Source organism: Cetorhinus maximus, chromosome 18, assembly GCF_964194155.1.
Source record: "Cetorhinus maximus chromosome 18, sCetMax3.hap1.1, whole genome shotgun sequence".
NCBI classification, from domain to species: domain Eukaryota; kingdom Metazoa; phylum Chordata; class Chondrichthyes; order Lamniformes; family Cetorhinidae; genus Cetorhinus; species Cetorhinus maximus.
In genome coordinates, this window is record NC_135896.1 from 81944426 (window position 1) to 81961387 (window position 16962).

Genomic DNA, 16962 nt, shown 5'->3' on the forward strand with positions numbered 1-16962 from the left:
AAAAGGCTGTTCAGGTAAAAAAATAATGGTTGCTGACCCATGATCTAGCCCCTTGAATGTAGTTTCCCCATCAAACGAAAAGCAATCATTATGTATGGTGTTACTCCCATTAATGGTGTTCCATAAATGTATATATAAAAAAACCAAACTAGTTTTAGACAATCCTTCACTGAAAAAAATAGAGATGTGATTGAATGTATTGGGCAGGGTAGTCTGGAAATGCTTCAGATGAGTTTGTTTCATTGAAGCTAAGTCTGCTTTATTATTCTGATATATCCTTTCCAATGTAAATATGAGGAGCCAGTGAAGTGATAAGTGTAACAGCGCCTATCTAATCCTGCCAGCCAGCAGAGTCCAGAGACCATTAATCTATCAAAAAAGCAAAATGTTGTGGATACTGGAGATCTGAAATAAAAACAGAAAGTGCTGGAAAAACTCAGCAGGTCTGGCAGGATCTGCGGAGAGAGAAACGGAGTTAATGTTTCGAGTCCATTATAAGTCGTCTTATTGGACTCGAAACGTCAAATCTGTCTCTGTCTCCACAGATGCTGCCAGACCTGCTGAATTTTTCCAGCACTTTCTGTTTCCATTAACCTATCAGTCTGGATGGAACAATATGGAGTGACACAAGCCAATTTATGGTATTACAGTAGTTAAAGCAGACACTAACTGCTAAATGTTAACTGTTTTTAATTCAGGCCAGGGATCTCCACTCCTTTTTAGAGACCACAAAAAATAATTGGCCAGTGGAATAGGATTCTGCCACCTGAGAAGGATAATGGCTTCAAGGAAACACTGCTGGTTCCCCATTGTTGAAAATGTTTCAGTTTCTTTCTTTCTCTATAGTTCCCTTTCTCCCTCCCCCTTCATTTCTAACTCATGCCTTCCTCTCGTTCTGAAAATTGTCAACATTGGACGAATCCCAGCTAGGAGGTTTTCAGTTATGATGTGCCTGGAAACAATGGCTAAAAAATGACAATCCAGTCTGTCACGTTGGATCCTGGACTCAGACTTTAATATCTTCCCTCTTTCCCTTGTCAGCTTGGCAGCCCTTTGGCCTCTAAGTTGAAAGATTTTGGGTTCACTCCCAAACCGCACCCCACCCCCCATCCACCATGCCAGGATTTTAGCAACATCATCTAACCAGAAGCCCCCAATATGGCTGGAGAGAATGCTGCAGCTTTTAGAGGTGTTATTGATTTCATAGGTTCTTCCAAACTCTATGGCTGCTGCTCTACATGGAATGGGGCAGAGAAAACCCTTTCAATAAAAAGCACATCGCTAGAGTAAGGTTCCATCCCAGGATAAATTGGTATTTCTGGAACTGGTAAGCTCAGCCTTGGGATAACTGGACTGGTGATATCAACACGTCCTACTGACAAGTCTAGAATTATCGAATGACTTAAGCTTGGGACATCAAGCTTAAATTTTTCTTGGCCAGATCAGACTCCCAGAGGATCACAGAACTTGTGTATAAATCCAATCAGCTGAAGCATGGAAATCTGGATAGCGGAGCTGGATATAGCTTAATATCACATTGGGAGGCCAAGGCTTTGATAGCTGGGCTGTGTCTCCTGAGCATTATCTGTACATAAAATCATAAAACACAGCAGAAGGCCATTTGGTCCACCACGCTATCGCCAACTCTTTAAAAGAACCAGCCGCTTAGACCCATGTCCCCGTGCTCTTTCCCCATAGCCCTACAACTTTTTTTTACGCATATATCCCATTTCCATTTGAAAGTTACTATTAGTTGGAATAAATTAGTTGGTAACACCATAGCTAATGAATCCCCTAATAACATAGGCATATGAAGTGTGTGCTAAGGAAAATTCCAAACCAGTTTTCTCAAAATAATTACTTTACAAAATCATTCTCTTTAATTAAATTATATTTCAACTCAAAAAAATCAATGTTTCAAAACTGTAGCAAATGGATTTCAATGCAGGTGTGTGTGTGGGCTTGTCTATTTTGCATGTAGAGGTAAGTATTACTTAAATGGTGAAAAGTCAAGAGCAGTGGAGGTCTTTATAATTAGAGGGTTAGAATATAAAGGGCTGGAAGCTTTACTACAGCTGTACAAAGCTCTGTTTGGACCACCGACAGCATTAACATAGTAGGGTTAGATAAAAAGGTGAGAGGAGGTTCAGGTGGAGCATAGATAGCTGTATAAATGATTTTTTTAATTCATTCATGGGATGTAGGTATTGCTGGCAAGCCCAGTATTTATGCCTTTAGGGTGGTGGTAAGCCACTTTCTTGAACTGCTGCAGTCCACATGGTGTAGGTAAACCCACAATGCTGTTAGGAAAGGAGTTCCACAATTTTGAGCCAGCAACAGTGAAGGAATGGCAATATAGTTCCAAGTCAGGATGGTGCATGACTTAGAAGGGAACTTGCAAGTGATAGTGTTCCATGTGTCCGCTGCCCTTGTTCTTTTAGGTGATAGAGGTCACAGGTTTGGAAGGTGCTGTCAAAGGAGCCTTGGCAAGTTGCTACTGTGTATCTGGTGGATGGTACACATAGCTGGCACTCTGCGCTGGTGGTGGGTGGGGTAGTAATCAAGTGAGCTGCTTTGTCCTGGATGATGTTGTGCTTTTTCAGTGTTTTTCAGTGGAGCTGCACCCATTCAGACAAATGGAGAGTATTCCGTCACACTTCTGATGTGTCCTGATGGTGCTGGAAAGGGTCTGGGGAGCTGGCAGCTGAGTTACTCGATGCAGAATTCTCACCTTCTGACCTGCTCTTGTAGCCACCATATTTATGTGGCTGGTCCATAAAGTTTCTGGTCAGTGATGACCTCCAGGATGTTACTGGTGGAAATTCAGTGATGGTAATGCCATTGAATATCAAGCAGAGATGATGAGATTCTTTCTTGTTGGAGCTGGCCATTGCCTGGCACTTTTGTTATGAATGTTACTTGCCACTTATTAGCCCTAGCCTTAATGTTATCGAGGTTGAGGAAGAGTTGTGAATAAGCTCAATTAAAACCATTATTCACTCTCACCCCTATATGGCCCTCATGTCAACTCTATTGGCCAAAGGGCGTAGACTTAAATGGATATGACATTGTTTACCCAATCTCTAACATCGTTTTCCTCTCCAAAGTCCTTGAATGTGTTGTAAATGATCCCTCCTGGTGTTTCTTGACCTGTCTGCAGCCTTTGACATGGTTGACCACACCATGCTCTTCCAAAAGCCTATCCACTATTGTCCAGCTGGATGGCACTACACTCGTCTGGTTCCATTCTTAACTATCTAATTGTAGCCAGAGAATCACCTGCAATGACTTCTTTTCCCACTCCTGCACCATTACCTCTGGTATCCCCCAAGCATCTATCCTTGGCTCACATCTACATTGTGCACTCCTCCAATTCTGCCCTCTCTACCAATTTTTCTTCTAAGCTGCACAGCCACACAGCAGCCTAAAGAGTTCCTTCACAGGCTGTGCACAAATTTGCCCCTTTAAGTTAACACACATTCATAGGCGCACAAAAAAAATGTAAAGGGTCCACACACTGGGACAATTCACACGTGCACTCTCAAAAAAATTAGAGGGTGCATTACTTTTGGCCGTGCATGATTTTAATTGCTCCACCATTAGGTACTGTGCTTGCAGCTGCCAAGACCCTAAGCTCTGGATTTCCCTCTCTAAACCTCTCTTTGTCTCTACCTTGCTTTCTTCCTTTAAGATGCTCTTCAAAACCAACCTCTTTCCCCCGTCCTAACATTTCCTTATGTGGCTCAGTGCCAAATGATATCAGATATCCTGTGATTCACTTTGGGAAGTTTGACTATAATAAAGGTGCTATATACAAGCAAATTGTTAAAACAAAAGCTTTAAAGAGGAGGACTAGAAAAGAGGGGACTTGATCCTGAAACCTGGGGGTCTTTTAGTAGGTTAGTAGCTACAGACCAGCTGGAAAATGGCTTGAATATCTGGCGATCTGACAGCATTCATCCTGACATCTCAGCAAAGGGCTGAGTGTCAGTTAACGTGCAGCAAGTTGTATGTATAATCTGCAAGTTGGAGATTCAGTCATCAGCTGATGTTTCAGGATTGAGGGGATTTAAAATTCAAAGTGTCCTCTGCCCCCATCATCCCCAACCCCCCTCTCCCATTGGCACTGGTTTAGTGGCCAGAATCCACTAATGGCACCGCGTGGTATAGTGCAGAGAAACACTAATGACGTGTGCAGGTATAAACCACAGTTGACAATTTGTGATTTAGTGGGTACTGTGTATAAACCACTTAACAACATGGTTTAAATGACCAAAGTAGTTTGGACAACACGCCATAAATGACAGAAACATATTCACCATATGGATATTTTATTATACAACAAATACAAGGTATATGTTGGAAAACAGGAATATCCAGGTTATCCTGCAATACTATTTTACTTTGCGCCCATCAGCCTGACCTGCAGAATGAAGTTCATTTACCACTGTTCACCGTTATTTATGCTCTGTTTATTGCAATTAGTGAGGTAGAGTAAAACGTTCTGCCTGTGCTTACTAGACATTGCCTGATACAGAGTTAGGACCTTGTGTTCCTGAGTTTCTAGCCACCTGCACCTTTCTGAAAGCTGCACAACCATTTGACATCACAAGGCAGGTGTAGCCTGAATGGTCATGAAGGAGTGCTCCACATGGGATCCCAATGATTATTTGTTAAATAGTTCAACCATCTTTTTCAAACCATGATATTATTTTTAATCCTTTCATGGGATGTGAGCGTCACTGGCTAGGCCAACTTCTGTTGCCCATCCGTAACTGCCCTTGAAAAGGTAGTGGTGAGCCTCCTTCTTGAACCGCTGCAGTCCACCTGGTATAGGTACAGTCTCAGGGTTCCAGGATTTTGACCCAGTGACAGTGAAGGAACAGAGATATAGTTCCAAGTCAGGATGGTGTGTGGCTTGGAGGTGAAACTGCAGGTAGTAATGTACCCATCCATCTTCTAGTGGTAGAGGCAGGTTTGGTAGGTGCTTTTGGAGGCGGCTTGGTGAGTTGCTGATGTGGATTATCATTAGCAATGGGAGTTTTGCAGTTTGTGTGGAGCCAACATTGAAGAATATGCCCAAGTCACTGCTTTACCATCTACCTGATGAACTAGGTTAATAATTATGTTAAGTGCCTTGAAATGATTCAGAACAAAATGTACCATCTTCAAAACCAACTCATGCATCTCCATTTGGGGAGCAGCAGATTTGTGTTCATTCCATGTCACCACATTTATCCATTCGAACCTGGGAAATTGTACATGTAAACACAAGGTCTGGTCTATATACATTGAGTTACTAGCACATTATTAGTTATATAGTGATGAAAAACGAACCCTGCAGTTGTAACAATGATTTGCTCTTGGTAACTGGCACTGTCTCACCAAAGTGAAAACAAACGTGCATCATTTGCTGTGGTCACACAGGACCTATAAGGCACACAGTAAAAAGCCCAGCCCATGTGTCAACAGTATTTCTGGTGCAGATCACGTAGTCTTGGCTGAATTTATATGGAGGAGTTCATGAAGTCTGGATCCCGGTTTGTCTCTACCTGAACTGTTCTGGAACTTTGACTGGGTTAATCACACTGTATTCATCGCTTTTGTTATAGCGTCCAGAAACTGGAAGTAATTGTACTTGATGTCGTACTCCATGTCATACCAGAAATTCACTGAAACAGAAAAATGAAACCAAACTTGGTACAGTACGAAAAGCTGTATTTCCTCTCAATTTTGTCTTGAAAACACCTAATTTTCTGCTCTGCCGTTCTGACGGTGCACTCTCCGTCCATTCTTATTGAGCATGGGCTTCAAATAAGGCACTGAATTGGTAATCTCACCCAGAGACACAACAGGACGGTTACAGTTGGGAATAATGTCACATTGGAGCAGTAGAGGGTACTATCCTGAGAGTGGGGCTGAGGCACATTATTGGGAGACTACCTTTACAGCGTGTGTGTGATACATCTGACCTAGGTGCACCTGGTCTGAGATCATTTTTGTTCGTCGTGTACATCAATAATCTGGTTAAAGGAAGGGGTGACATAATTTGCAGAAAATTCTAAAGTAGGCATACTAAACCAATTCTGAGAATGAAAGGAAGCTCCAAAGGAGACAGCGAGAAGAAGGTAGAATGGGGCGGGGGGCACAAGGGAAAGGTAGATGGGATTCAGTGTCAGTAACTGAGATGAAAAAAACAAATAATAATCTTTTGAATGGAGGAATGTTAGATGATGTGGAAGAACTAAGAGTTTTAGGGGTCAGGTTCATAAAACATTAAAAGCGGCAACTAAAATGGATATTGTTAAAAAGAGCTAACAAAATACTGGGTTTTAAGGCAACGGTATAGAATACAAGAATATAAAAGTCAAGGCATAATGGTGAATCTAAAGCCTTACTAAGTTTAAAGTATGGAGTTTTGGGCTCCATGCTACATTGGATGTATGTTGAAGCAATAGAGAAGTTGCAGATTGACTAAGCTGCTGCCTGCTATAAATAAATTATTGGAGAAAGACATGGAAAAATTGGAGCTGTTTGTGTCACAGTCCCATAGTATGTCATTTGTGACTTTGATAAAGGCTGCTTCAGTATTGGGGCAGGGGGTGAACCTGACTGGAGTTTCAGGCTTTTCAGTGCGCAAAGCTCACCCTACGTAGCACACTGAACAGTATGTACAGCTCCCTGTATAACATTCTGTTCAGTATGTAAGAAATAAAGAGCTGGAGTAGACCATTTGGCCCTTCGAGCCTGGAGCCTGCTCTGCCCTTGAAGATGATCATGGCTGATCTTCGACCTCAACTCCACCTTCCCACCCTATCCTGGTAACCCTCAATTCGCTTAGTGTCTAAAAACCTATCAGCCTCTGTCTTGAATATACTCAACAACTCAAAATCCACAGCCCTCTGGTGTAGAGAATTCCAAAGATTCATAGCCCTTCAAAGAAATTTCTCTCCGTCTCAGTCCTAAATGGCTGACCCCTTAATGAGATTGTGACCCAGTGTTGTTGATTCCTGAGCCAGGGGAAATATCCTCTGCAGTAACTACCCTGTCAAGTCCCTAAAGAATTTTACATGTTTCAATTAGATAACCTCTCATTCATCTAAACTCCGGGGAATATAGGCCAAAGTCTGCTCAATCTCTGTTCACAGGAACCAGTTGAATGAATCTTTGTTGCACTCCCTCCAGTGCAAGTACAGGTATATTCTGCCTTTGGTAAGGAGACCAAAACTGAACACAATACTTCAGGTGTGGCCTCACCAATGCCCTGTATAATTGTACCAAGACTTCTTTACTCTTATACTCCAATCACTTAGTAACAAAAGCTAACATATCATTTGTCTTCCTAATTAATTGCTGTACCTGCATGTTAACTTTCTGTAATTCATGTACATCAGGTCCCACTGAATGCAAACATTTCCCAGTGTCTCACCGTTCAAAGAATATATTACTTTTTAATTTTTCTTTCAAAGTGGATAACTTCATACTTTACTACATTGTACTCCACTGCCGTGTTCTTGCCCACTCACCCAAATTATGTCCCTCTGCAGCCTCTTTGAGACATCCTCACCGCTTACTTTCCCAGCTAACTTTGTATTGTCAGCAACTTTGGATACATTGTACTCAGTCTCCTCATCTAAGCTATTAATATAGATTGCAAACAGCTGAGGCCCAAGTACTGATTCTTGCAGTACCCCACTAGTTACAGCCTGCCAACCTGAAAATGTCCCGTTTATTCCTGCTCTCTGTTTTCTGTTCATTAACTAATCCTCAATCCATGCTAATATATTACCCCCAATTGTATGAGTCCTAATGTTGTGTAATAACCTCTTGTATAGCATCTTACAAAATGCATTTTGAAAATCTAAATACACTACATCCATTGGTTCCCTCATTCCATCTTACTAGTTACTCCTCAAACAACTAACAGATTTGTCAAATGTGATTTCCCTTTCATAAATCCATGTTAAATCTGCTTAATCATATTATGATTTTCTAAGTGCCTGGTTACCATGTCCCGAATAATAGATTCTAGCACGTTGCCTGCTACTGATGTTAGGCTAACTGGCCTATAGTTGCCGATTTTCTCTCTATCTCCTTTCTTAAATAGTGAGGTTACGTTTGCTACCTTCCAAACCCTGGGAACTGTTCTAGAATCTAAGGAGTTCTAGAAGATTAAAACCAATGCATTTGTTATCTATATAGGAAATCCAAGGAAGCATGTTGTCAGGTTCAGGATATTTACTGCCACTTAGTCCCATTAATGTCTCCATTTCTATTTCTTTATTTATAATGGTCTCTAAGTTCCCTATTATCACTAGGTGCTTGGCTCCCCATTATCTCCGGAATGCTTTTCAAGTCTTCTACTTTGAAGACAGATACAAGGTATTGTATAATGTCTCTTCATTTCCTTGTTTCCCATTATAATTTCACCTCTCTTTGCCTCTAATGGGTCCATACTTGCTTTCACTAATCTCTTCTTTTTGTATCATCCTATGTGGTGTTAAATCTCTATGGACCAATGCCTGACATCTACCTTTTACTTCTGTGACAAATCGCATTAATACTGTACCTGCAATGCAGCCGTGCGACTGCTGGACATGGTGGAACCACAGAGAGGGGAGGTACAGCATCTCGCCTGCTCTCACTGTGCAGTGGAGGGGCCTTGCATGAGAATATTCAGGGTAAAGACCGAGGTCAGGGTTCAGGGGGTCAAGAGGAATCCAAGGTACCTGATTTTGGGAGAGAAGGAGAGGTCATTAGTTACATAAAACCAGGGTAGATGCCATTTTTGATATGAAGAACAGTCACACTTGCCTTATGTCTCTTCAACTGTTTCATGCAACAAATTACTGTGTTTTGATATGCATTTACTGTTCTATAGGCAAATGTGGTGGCCGTAATGCACTAAAATCATATGAACAGTATTAAAATGTGTAATCAATTCATTTCTTTCTTGGTGGTGTTAATTGAGTGAGGGCACCAAACACTCTATTCTTCTTCAACTGGTATCATGGAATCTTTAATGCTCACCAGAGTAGGGAAACGGGGTCTCAGTTTAAAATATCGTTGAAGTGAAGCACCTCAAACCATGCAGCATTCCTGCATTGGAATGTCAGCTTAAAGTTTGTGTTGGGGTGGAGCCCATGCCCAGATGATATTACAGTCAAGAATAAATATCAGGGATTCATATTGGAAAATAGATAACATTAAGTTCCTATAAAATCCAGTGGTTGTATACAGCTCCCCAGCGGCCTGCCAGGTTAAGTTGCAGCCTGGTGGATTACAAACATATGCTGGCCAAAAAGTCTCAGATTTGATTCCTAGTCTGTGCTGAATTCATTGATCATATGGCCTCTATGCCCCTGGAGGGGCGCAAAAGTCAACTAGAGCTCCCAAACTCGGTAGTCATTTAGTGGTCTCTGCTGGAAAGTGGGCATCAAGTGAGGGCAGGATTCAGATATGCGGATTTCAAGCTTGGTAAGACTGCCTATGGAAACGAGAAGAGCAAGAGTTGCAGCCTTCAGGGTAGAAGAAAAATGAGGGGCAAATACAAAAACAAAAGGAAAAACACCAGTAAATTTGAGTATTGCTGAAAAAGGAGACATGCTATCGAAGTTTTTTGTCTTGCACACATCAGGGCAGCTCGCAAGATAAACCAACAGTAAAGGGAACAACAATTTATACTGATTGGTTGGCAAGTGGACTCCGTTTGGTAGAGGCATTGCCATAGAGAATGCAGCAGAGAACAGTTAACTGCCAAGATAAATAAAAACAGAAAACGCTGGAAAAACTCAGCAGGTCTGACAGCATCTGTGGACAGAGAAACAGAGTTAACATTTAAAGTCCGTATGACTCTTCTTCAGAGCAAGAAGAGTCATTCTGTGGTCTCTGCTGGAAAGTGGGCATCAAGCGAGGGCAGGATTCAGATATGCTGATTTCATGCTTGGGAAGACTCCCTATGGAAGCAAGAAGAGTCATACGGACTTGAAATGTTAACTCTGTTTCTCTCTCCACAGATGCTGTCAGACCTGCTGAGTTTTTCCAGCATTTTGTTTTTATTTCAGATTTCCAGCATCCGCAGTATTTTGCTTTCATTTTAGTTAACTGCCATGCTTTTGTTCAAATTAAAACCAAGCAGGTCGACTCTGGCTGATTAAGGCATTCCCCAAGGGGAATGAACCAGGGAATAGCTGTCCCCCAAGGTTTTGTTTAGTTGGAAGAGGTGCAACACGTGGACATGTTCCTTCTGTCTGTAAAAGACAGGGCCCTATGTGCGAATATATGTGGCTTCTAGGATGCGTAAGTAAACGATGCTGCGAGTCTGACTGATAATCTTAAATGGTTGTCAGCGTAATTGTTAGCACAATCAGGATTGTTTAGTAAATGTCATCCAAACGCGGAATCACGTTGGCCACAATGTCTTGAGTTTTGTAAGCATGGGCAAGTCAGTACTTTGCCTATTGCAAACAGCCAAAAGGATGTGCTATTTGATACGACCCGCCAGTCGCTGGGTCATACAGCCTACATACCTGGCATCATGTGGGGGATTCAGTGATGGTGATGCCATTGAATGTCATGGGGAGACAGTTAGATGCTCTCATGTTGGGGATGGTTATTGCCTGGCACTTGTGTGGCATGAAAGTTACTTGCCACTTATCAGCCCAAGCCTGAATATTGTCCAGGACTTGCTGCATATGGACATGGACTGCTTCAGTATCTGAGGAGTCAGGATAGTGCTGAACATTGTGCATTCATCAGTGAACATCCCCACTTCTGACTTTATGAAGGAAGGAAGATCATTGATGAAGGAGCTGAAGATGGTTGGGCCTAGGACACTACCCTGAGGAACTCCTGCAGCGATGTCCTGGAACTGAGCTGATTGACCTCCAACAACCACAACCATCTTCCTTTGTGCTAGGTATTCTGGTCAAGATGTTGCACTAAGTGGTTCAGAAGGGTTCTGGCAAAGATTTTTCCGGCAATATGGAGGAGTGAGATTCCTCTATGATTGTCGCAAGATTAGAGAGTTTGTTTCACTTGTATAGGTGGACATGGAGGCATTTTTGTATTCTTACAGGATGGTTCCTTGCTTCTACATAGAGTGAAAGAGTCCAGTAAGCTTTTTGACCAAGTATTGACCTCCAGCCTTGTAGACCTCAGCTGGGTTAGCATCAGATCCTAAAGCTTTGCCACTAGACAGGAGTTTGATTGCGTTCGTCGTTTCTAACTGTGTGGTAGGATCAACAACAGAGCAGTTGATGGCAACCCGTGGCAGCCTGTTGATTGCTTCTTCATTGATGGATGAAGGGTAAATGAGGATGTGGCTAAAGCGCTTTTCCCATCTTTCTAGAATTTTGGCTTTTTCTGTGAGCAATATTGATTCATCGGCACCAAGGATTTGTGAAGAATTGGGGCTCGTAGACAGATTTCAGAGTATCGTAGAATCTAGGCAAGTCTTTGTGGTCTGCATATGACTGAAGTTGTCTGCTTTCTGATTCAGCCAGTGTCTTGCATTTCTCTGAGCTTGCACTGGAAGTCCTGTGGATGTTTCGGTAGGCATAGTGATGACCTGTCATTGAGGTATACCCTGTATAGGTAGTTTCTCCTCCAGTAGTTTCTGGATTACCTCAATGCTTTCATCGAACCAATCTTGATGATTACGAGGGGTGGGGCAAAAGTTCTCTGGAGCAGTGGGGTATAATTTATCTCTGAAAGTCATCCAGTCATTCTCAATGCAGCAAGTGTCCATTTTCTCTGTAGACAGATGTCTTTCGAGTTTCTCGGAGAAAGATTCCTTCATGATTGCCTGTTTGAGACGCTTCTGGGGCTTCATGCGCTGGGGACATCTATGGTCTTGATGTTTAGCTTTGAAATGATAAGACAGTGGTCAGTCCAGCAGTCAGTGACATACATGGCTTTTGTTACACATTCCTGCCTGTCTCTCTGCTTGGTGATAACATAGTTGATTAGATGCCAATGTAGAGAAAGCGAGTGGAGGGTGTTGGGGAAGGGTGGTGCATCCAAGACGTCTTTTTGTGATTAGGAAGGCAGAAAACTCTTGGTAATTAAGAGCTCATGCTCAGCATATCTTCAGCAAGAGAGCACCATTGTTGCAATTGCCACCCTCATTCTTTTTGATGGCCCCTTCCCATGTCTGGTGAACTGCACCAACACTTGCGTTGAAGTTACCAAAAATGATTAACTTGTCTGACTTTGGCACAGTAGCAAAGATTTCAGACATCGCAGAATTTAGACAAGTCTTTGGGGTCTGCATATGACTGAAGTTGTCTGCTTTCTGATTCAGCCAGTGTCTTGCATTTCTCTGAGCTTGCATTGGACAGTCCTGTGGTCATCATAGAATTTATCCTCAACTTCATCAGGGTTGACCATGGTATGGGCATACACACTGTTGAGAGTTGCTTGTCTGCTGCCTTATAGGGAGAGTTTAAGCACCATCAGATGATCATTAACCCTCTTGGGAAGGCAAGACAACTTACTGATGAGATAATTAATGATAGCAAAGCCTACGCCAGCTTCACGCTGTTCTTCTTTTCCAGGGCCACTCCAAAAGAATGTGTAGCCTGCACCAATTTCGTTAAGTTGACCCTCCTCAGGGAGACAGGTCTCACTGAGGGTGGCATTCTGGACCTTGTACCTTGCCAGCCCTATACTGATAAGAGCAGTCCTTCTCTCAGGTCTGTCGGCTGTGGTGTTGTTCATGAGGTGTGCATGTTCCATGGGCAAATGGTGACCGGTGTCACCTTTACTTTCATTTTTTGAGACTGACTTACGACCGCATTGATGGGATCCTTGCCAGCTCAACCTGCTGGCCAGGGAGGTGAAACAGCCAATGCTTGGAGCACCTTTTTTTGCCCCTTCGACATACTAGGGAGGTGAGCAGTGTGGTCCGGAAAGGGCAGCTCAGTCACTCAGGAGGCTGCCAAATTCCACTTCTGCTTCATTCCAGTTAAAAATGACCCTGTTGCCTGAACCACTTGTGTGCAGATTTGCAGCTACAGCTCCCAGTGAATCCACACCTGTTGCTACATCGCTCACCCACTGCCACAGGACTTGTGACAGATAGATGATGGATGACAGATGACAGAAAGATAATGACTTGCACATGAATTGGATTATAGTGAGGGAGAGTTGTGCATTGTCAGACTCACTGTCTTCCTGACTGATCCTGTTCCAAGACGAGCATGGGCAACTGGCGATAGATCTGGATGCAGTGGGTGACCAGGACATCTTATGTGTCTTGTCAAGCTCTACATGTTCCACAACACGGTGCTGACCCGCTTTCAAGACCATTGGACCTTAGATTGGCCTCATCTGCTCAGTCCGCCGAAATCAGTCTTTGCAAGCTGGGGTAGAAAAATCCCTAAATTGCTGAGGGTAGGAGACCCAACAGGCACCCTCACCTGGTTTGGCTTTCCCGTCGAGGCAGTTTACTATGGTGTGGCCACTGTGGCATGCTCATAACTACTTGGAGTCACAGGTGAGAGATAGATGAAGGCAAGGACCAATGCAAGACAAGCCACTCCAAAGAGTGCAGGAAACCCGCCTGAGAGAGGGGCTACTCCTCCCTTACACCCCTTACTCCCTATATATTTCAATTGAAGGGTGAGGTGCATAGGTTGAATGGTAAAGAATTTGGCCCATTAGGATTCAAAATGGTGGAAATGAGTGACAAAAGGTTGTGCATGCATGTCAGTGTCTTACAAGAAGATATGACAGCTTGTTGGTGACATTCGAAAACAATTCTTGGCTTTGATACACTGTCGTCTTGCTGTAGGCCAGTTCTTTGAGAAGTAACTAAAGTCAATGCTCCTATTTCTTATGTAGACGGTTCACTAGCTTGATTCCTGGGATGAAGGAGTTATCTTATGAGGAACGGTTCAGCAGGTTGGGCCTATACTCACTGGAGTTCAGAATAATGAGAGGTAATCTCAGAATCACAGAATTGTCACAGCACAAGAGGAGGCCATTCAGCCTGTGCCGTCTGCACCGGGTCTCCGTAGGAGCAATTTACCTAGTGCCACTCCCCCGCCATCCCCCTGTAGCTCTGCACATTTGTCCTCTCAGATAACAATTCAATTCCCTTTTAAATGCCTCTATCTTATGGAAACTTATAAGATTCTGAGGGGATTTGATAGAGTAGATGCTGAGAGGATGTATATATATACTTCTACAATATTACAAGGAAGAAAAGGTTAAGACGCCTCATGGGGGAATCTAGAACTAGGGGGCACGGTTTTCAAATAAGGGGGCTCCCATTTAAGACGGAGATGAGGAGAAACTTCTTCTCTCAGAGGGTCGCTGGTCTTTAGAATTCCCTACCCGAGAACAGTAGAGGCGGTATAGTTGAATATATTCAAGGCTGAGCTAGACAGATTTTAGATCTATAAGGGAGTCAATGGTTACCGGGTACAGGCAGGAAAGTGGAATTAAGACCATAAACAGATCAGCCATGACCTTATTAAATGGCAGAGCAGGCTCAAGGGGCCAAAAAGCCTACCTCTGCTCCTATTTCTTATGTTCTCAGTGGCTAGCGGGTCAGTAATTTTATTACAGCCTCATTATTATGTTTTGAATGCTTTGATAGTGTCTCATGTCTGCTGTGATTATTTGGGTCATGTTCCTGCATCCCCAATTGCTCTGATCAACTTGAGGTGCATTTATTGTGTCTTTTAGCCACTGTCTCCCATAATGTGGGCCTTTCACATCAAAGTAAATCTGCCACATTTTTCAGTTTAGCAGTAAAGGAAGCAAGTTTTTCACTGTTCATCCTGGTTGCAATGGGGCTAACTAAGCCACAGCAGAGGGTTTCAGTGGTAATGTGCACCAGCTGTGGCTCAGTTAGTAGCATTTTCGCCTGAGTCACAAGGTTCTGGGTTCAAGTCACACTCCAGGACTTGAGCATAAAAATGAAGGCTGACAGCCCAGCGCAGTAATGCGCGCTTGCTGTATTCTCAGAGGTACCATATTTCGGACAAGACATTAGACTGAGCCACCATCTACCTGCTCTGATGAATGTAAAAGATCCCATGGGACTATTCTGAAGAACAGCAGGCGAGCTATCCTCAGTGCTGTGGCCAATATTTATCCATCAACATTGCAATGTGCGAATATTGGCTGCCGCATTCCCTCTTTTACATCAGTGACTACATTTCCAAAGTACTTAATTGTTTGTAAGGTGCTTTGAAACATCAAGTGGTTGTGAAAGGCGCTATACAAATGCAAGTCTTTCTTTTCAATGTCATGATGCTATGTCATCGCATCATTATGAATAAAGAACCTCATTATCCACTAGTCCCCTGCATCAAATCATTTTCTGAACCTATCTTTACACTAGATAACTCTTTGAACTGAATGTCAAGAGATTTGTAAAGAACCAGTCTGTAGTTTTTGTCACCATGAATCAGTGTTGATTGCCATGGAATCATGCTAGTTACAAACTAACCTTTGTTTATCTGGGATTTAGAAAATATCAAACAGAGCACTTGGCAATCAGCCTGCAAGGCTTATACAGTTCAACTAAACCTGACTAATCAATGTTTATGTGTTATATAATCCACAAACTCATATTATCCCTGCAATTATCAGTCATTTTCCCTAGGATCACTTCATCAGGCAAAGCAAGGTAGAATTAAAGAGGGGTATGCACTCCACAATTGGCTTTGATTCAAAAGCCTCTTTTTGCTGTTGCTGGATGAATTTTGAGAGAGAAAAATAAATTAAAGTGAAACAATGCAGTACAATGGCTCAACTTTATCCACATTAACAGAGTAGGTCTCACTGACACCCATTACACTGTACTCTTTATACGTCTACAATATTACAAGGAAGAAAAGATTAAGAGGCCACATTAACCATCGAAGGATAGATCCCCAGTTAAAGGGACTGAGTGGGCCGGGACAGGCCTTCCAAATGCTGAGCAAGTTTTAAATAAAACAATATTAAATGGATACCGCATTTCATGTTCTGCAAAATTTTGGTCGTGTTTAACTCTCACAAATGACATTTGGTGTTAGTGTATCAGTAATGAAGAGGATGTAGGAAGTGGCATGCTAGTAGCACTGCATAATGATGAGTGCAGTTGCAGAAACACTAGCAAGGTTACCTCAGAACAGGAAAATGCTATAAGGCAGAACAAACTTCTTTTTTCAAAAGATCAATTCCAGCTCTTTGCCATACCATTCAATCTCTGGAAATACCTACAAGTCACTCTCACAATTCAACTGGCAGCTCCAATGGCTTTCTTCGATAACTTGTTTAACAACTCTACTGACATTGGGTGAAAAGTTCCTATTGACTTTCATTTTCACTCCTAGATTCCTCATGTTTCCCCAGTGTTTCCCTCCACCACAATAGCTGATTCGCCTGGATCAACAACTTGAAATGGGCTAGCTCTGGCACTCAAAAGTACTTAGGCCTGATAGTTAGTGAATCGGAACCAAAAAACAGTTAGTTTCTAACCATTTTTGTTTGCTTTAGTTATTTCCTGACACATTTCCATTGTATATTTGGTTGCTACGACCTGTGTGCAATCTGCATATCTGAGATAGGGATACCATCTGTAAAGAACCAGGAGCTGAATCAGCAAATGGAGCCTTGGGTAAAGAACTCATTAATAATCCTTGAATACTAGCTCTGGATTTGTGGAGACAGACCGGAACTTACACCTATACTAAATACCTTTTATGGATGATTGGAGGCTTTAATTATTTATCACACTAACCTGAAACTGTTGAGAGGATGTGTTTGAAGTTGGGATACAAACGAAGGGAAGAAGGAAAGCAGTGTCCACAGTCCCACCAACTACCTCTGGTGGAATGTTTCTTTGGTACTTCACCTATGTTTCTGAAAACAAAGCCCACTGTCAAGGCCACAATCACTTTGTATTACATGACTCCTCATGGCTAAAGGAACAGAAACAAACTTTGCCTGAGGTGGGCAGTA

The 16962-nt window shown here is 42.6% G+C and overlaps 1 protein-coding gene across 3 annotated transcripts in view; it reads right to left on the reverse strand.

Moving 5' to 3' along the window:
* Positions 1–4314: 4314 nt before the first annotated feature.
* jmjd7 (jumonji domain containing 7) overlaps positions 4315–16962 on the reverse strand; it is a 29037-nt gene continuing 16389 nt past the window's right edge. For 2 of the 3 annotated variants that reach the window (XM_078563070.1, XM_078563072.1), the window contains exons 7-9: positions 16742–16855; positions 8570–8729; positions 4315–5672 (exon numbers count right to left, since the gene is read on the reverse strand). In XM_078563070.1, the coding sequence (XP_078419196.1) occupies positions 5584–5672; positions 8570–8729; positions 16742–16855 (363 nt within the window). In that variant the 3' untranslated portion in view covers positions 4315–5583. The remainder of the gene's footprint in view (positions 5673–8569; positions 8730–16741; positions 16856–16962) is intronic. The other variant, XM_078563071.1, reaches the window with a different exon arrangement.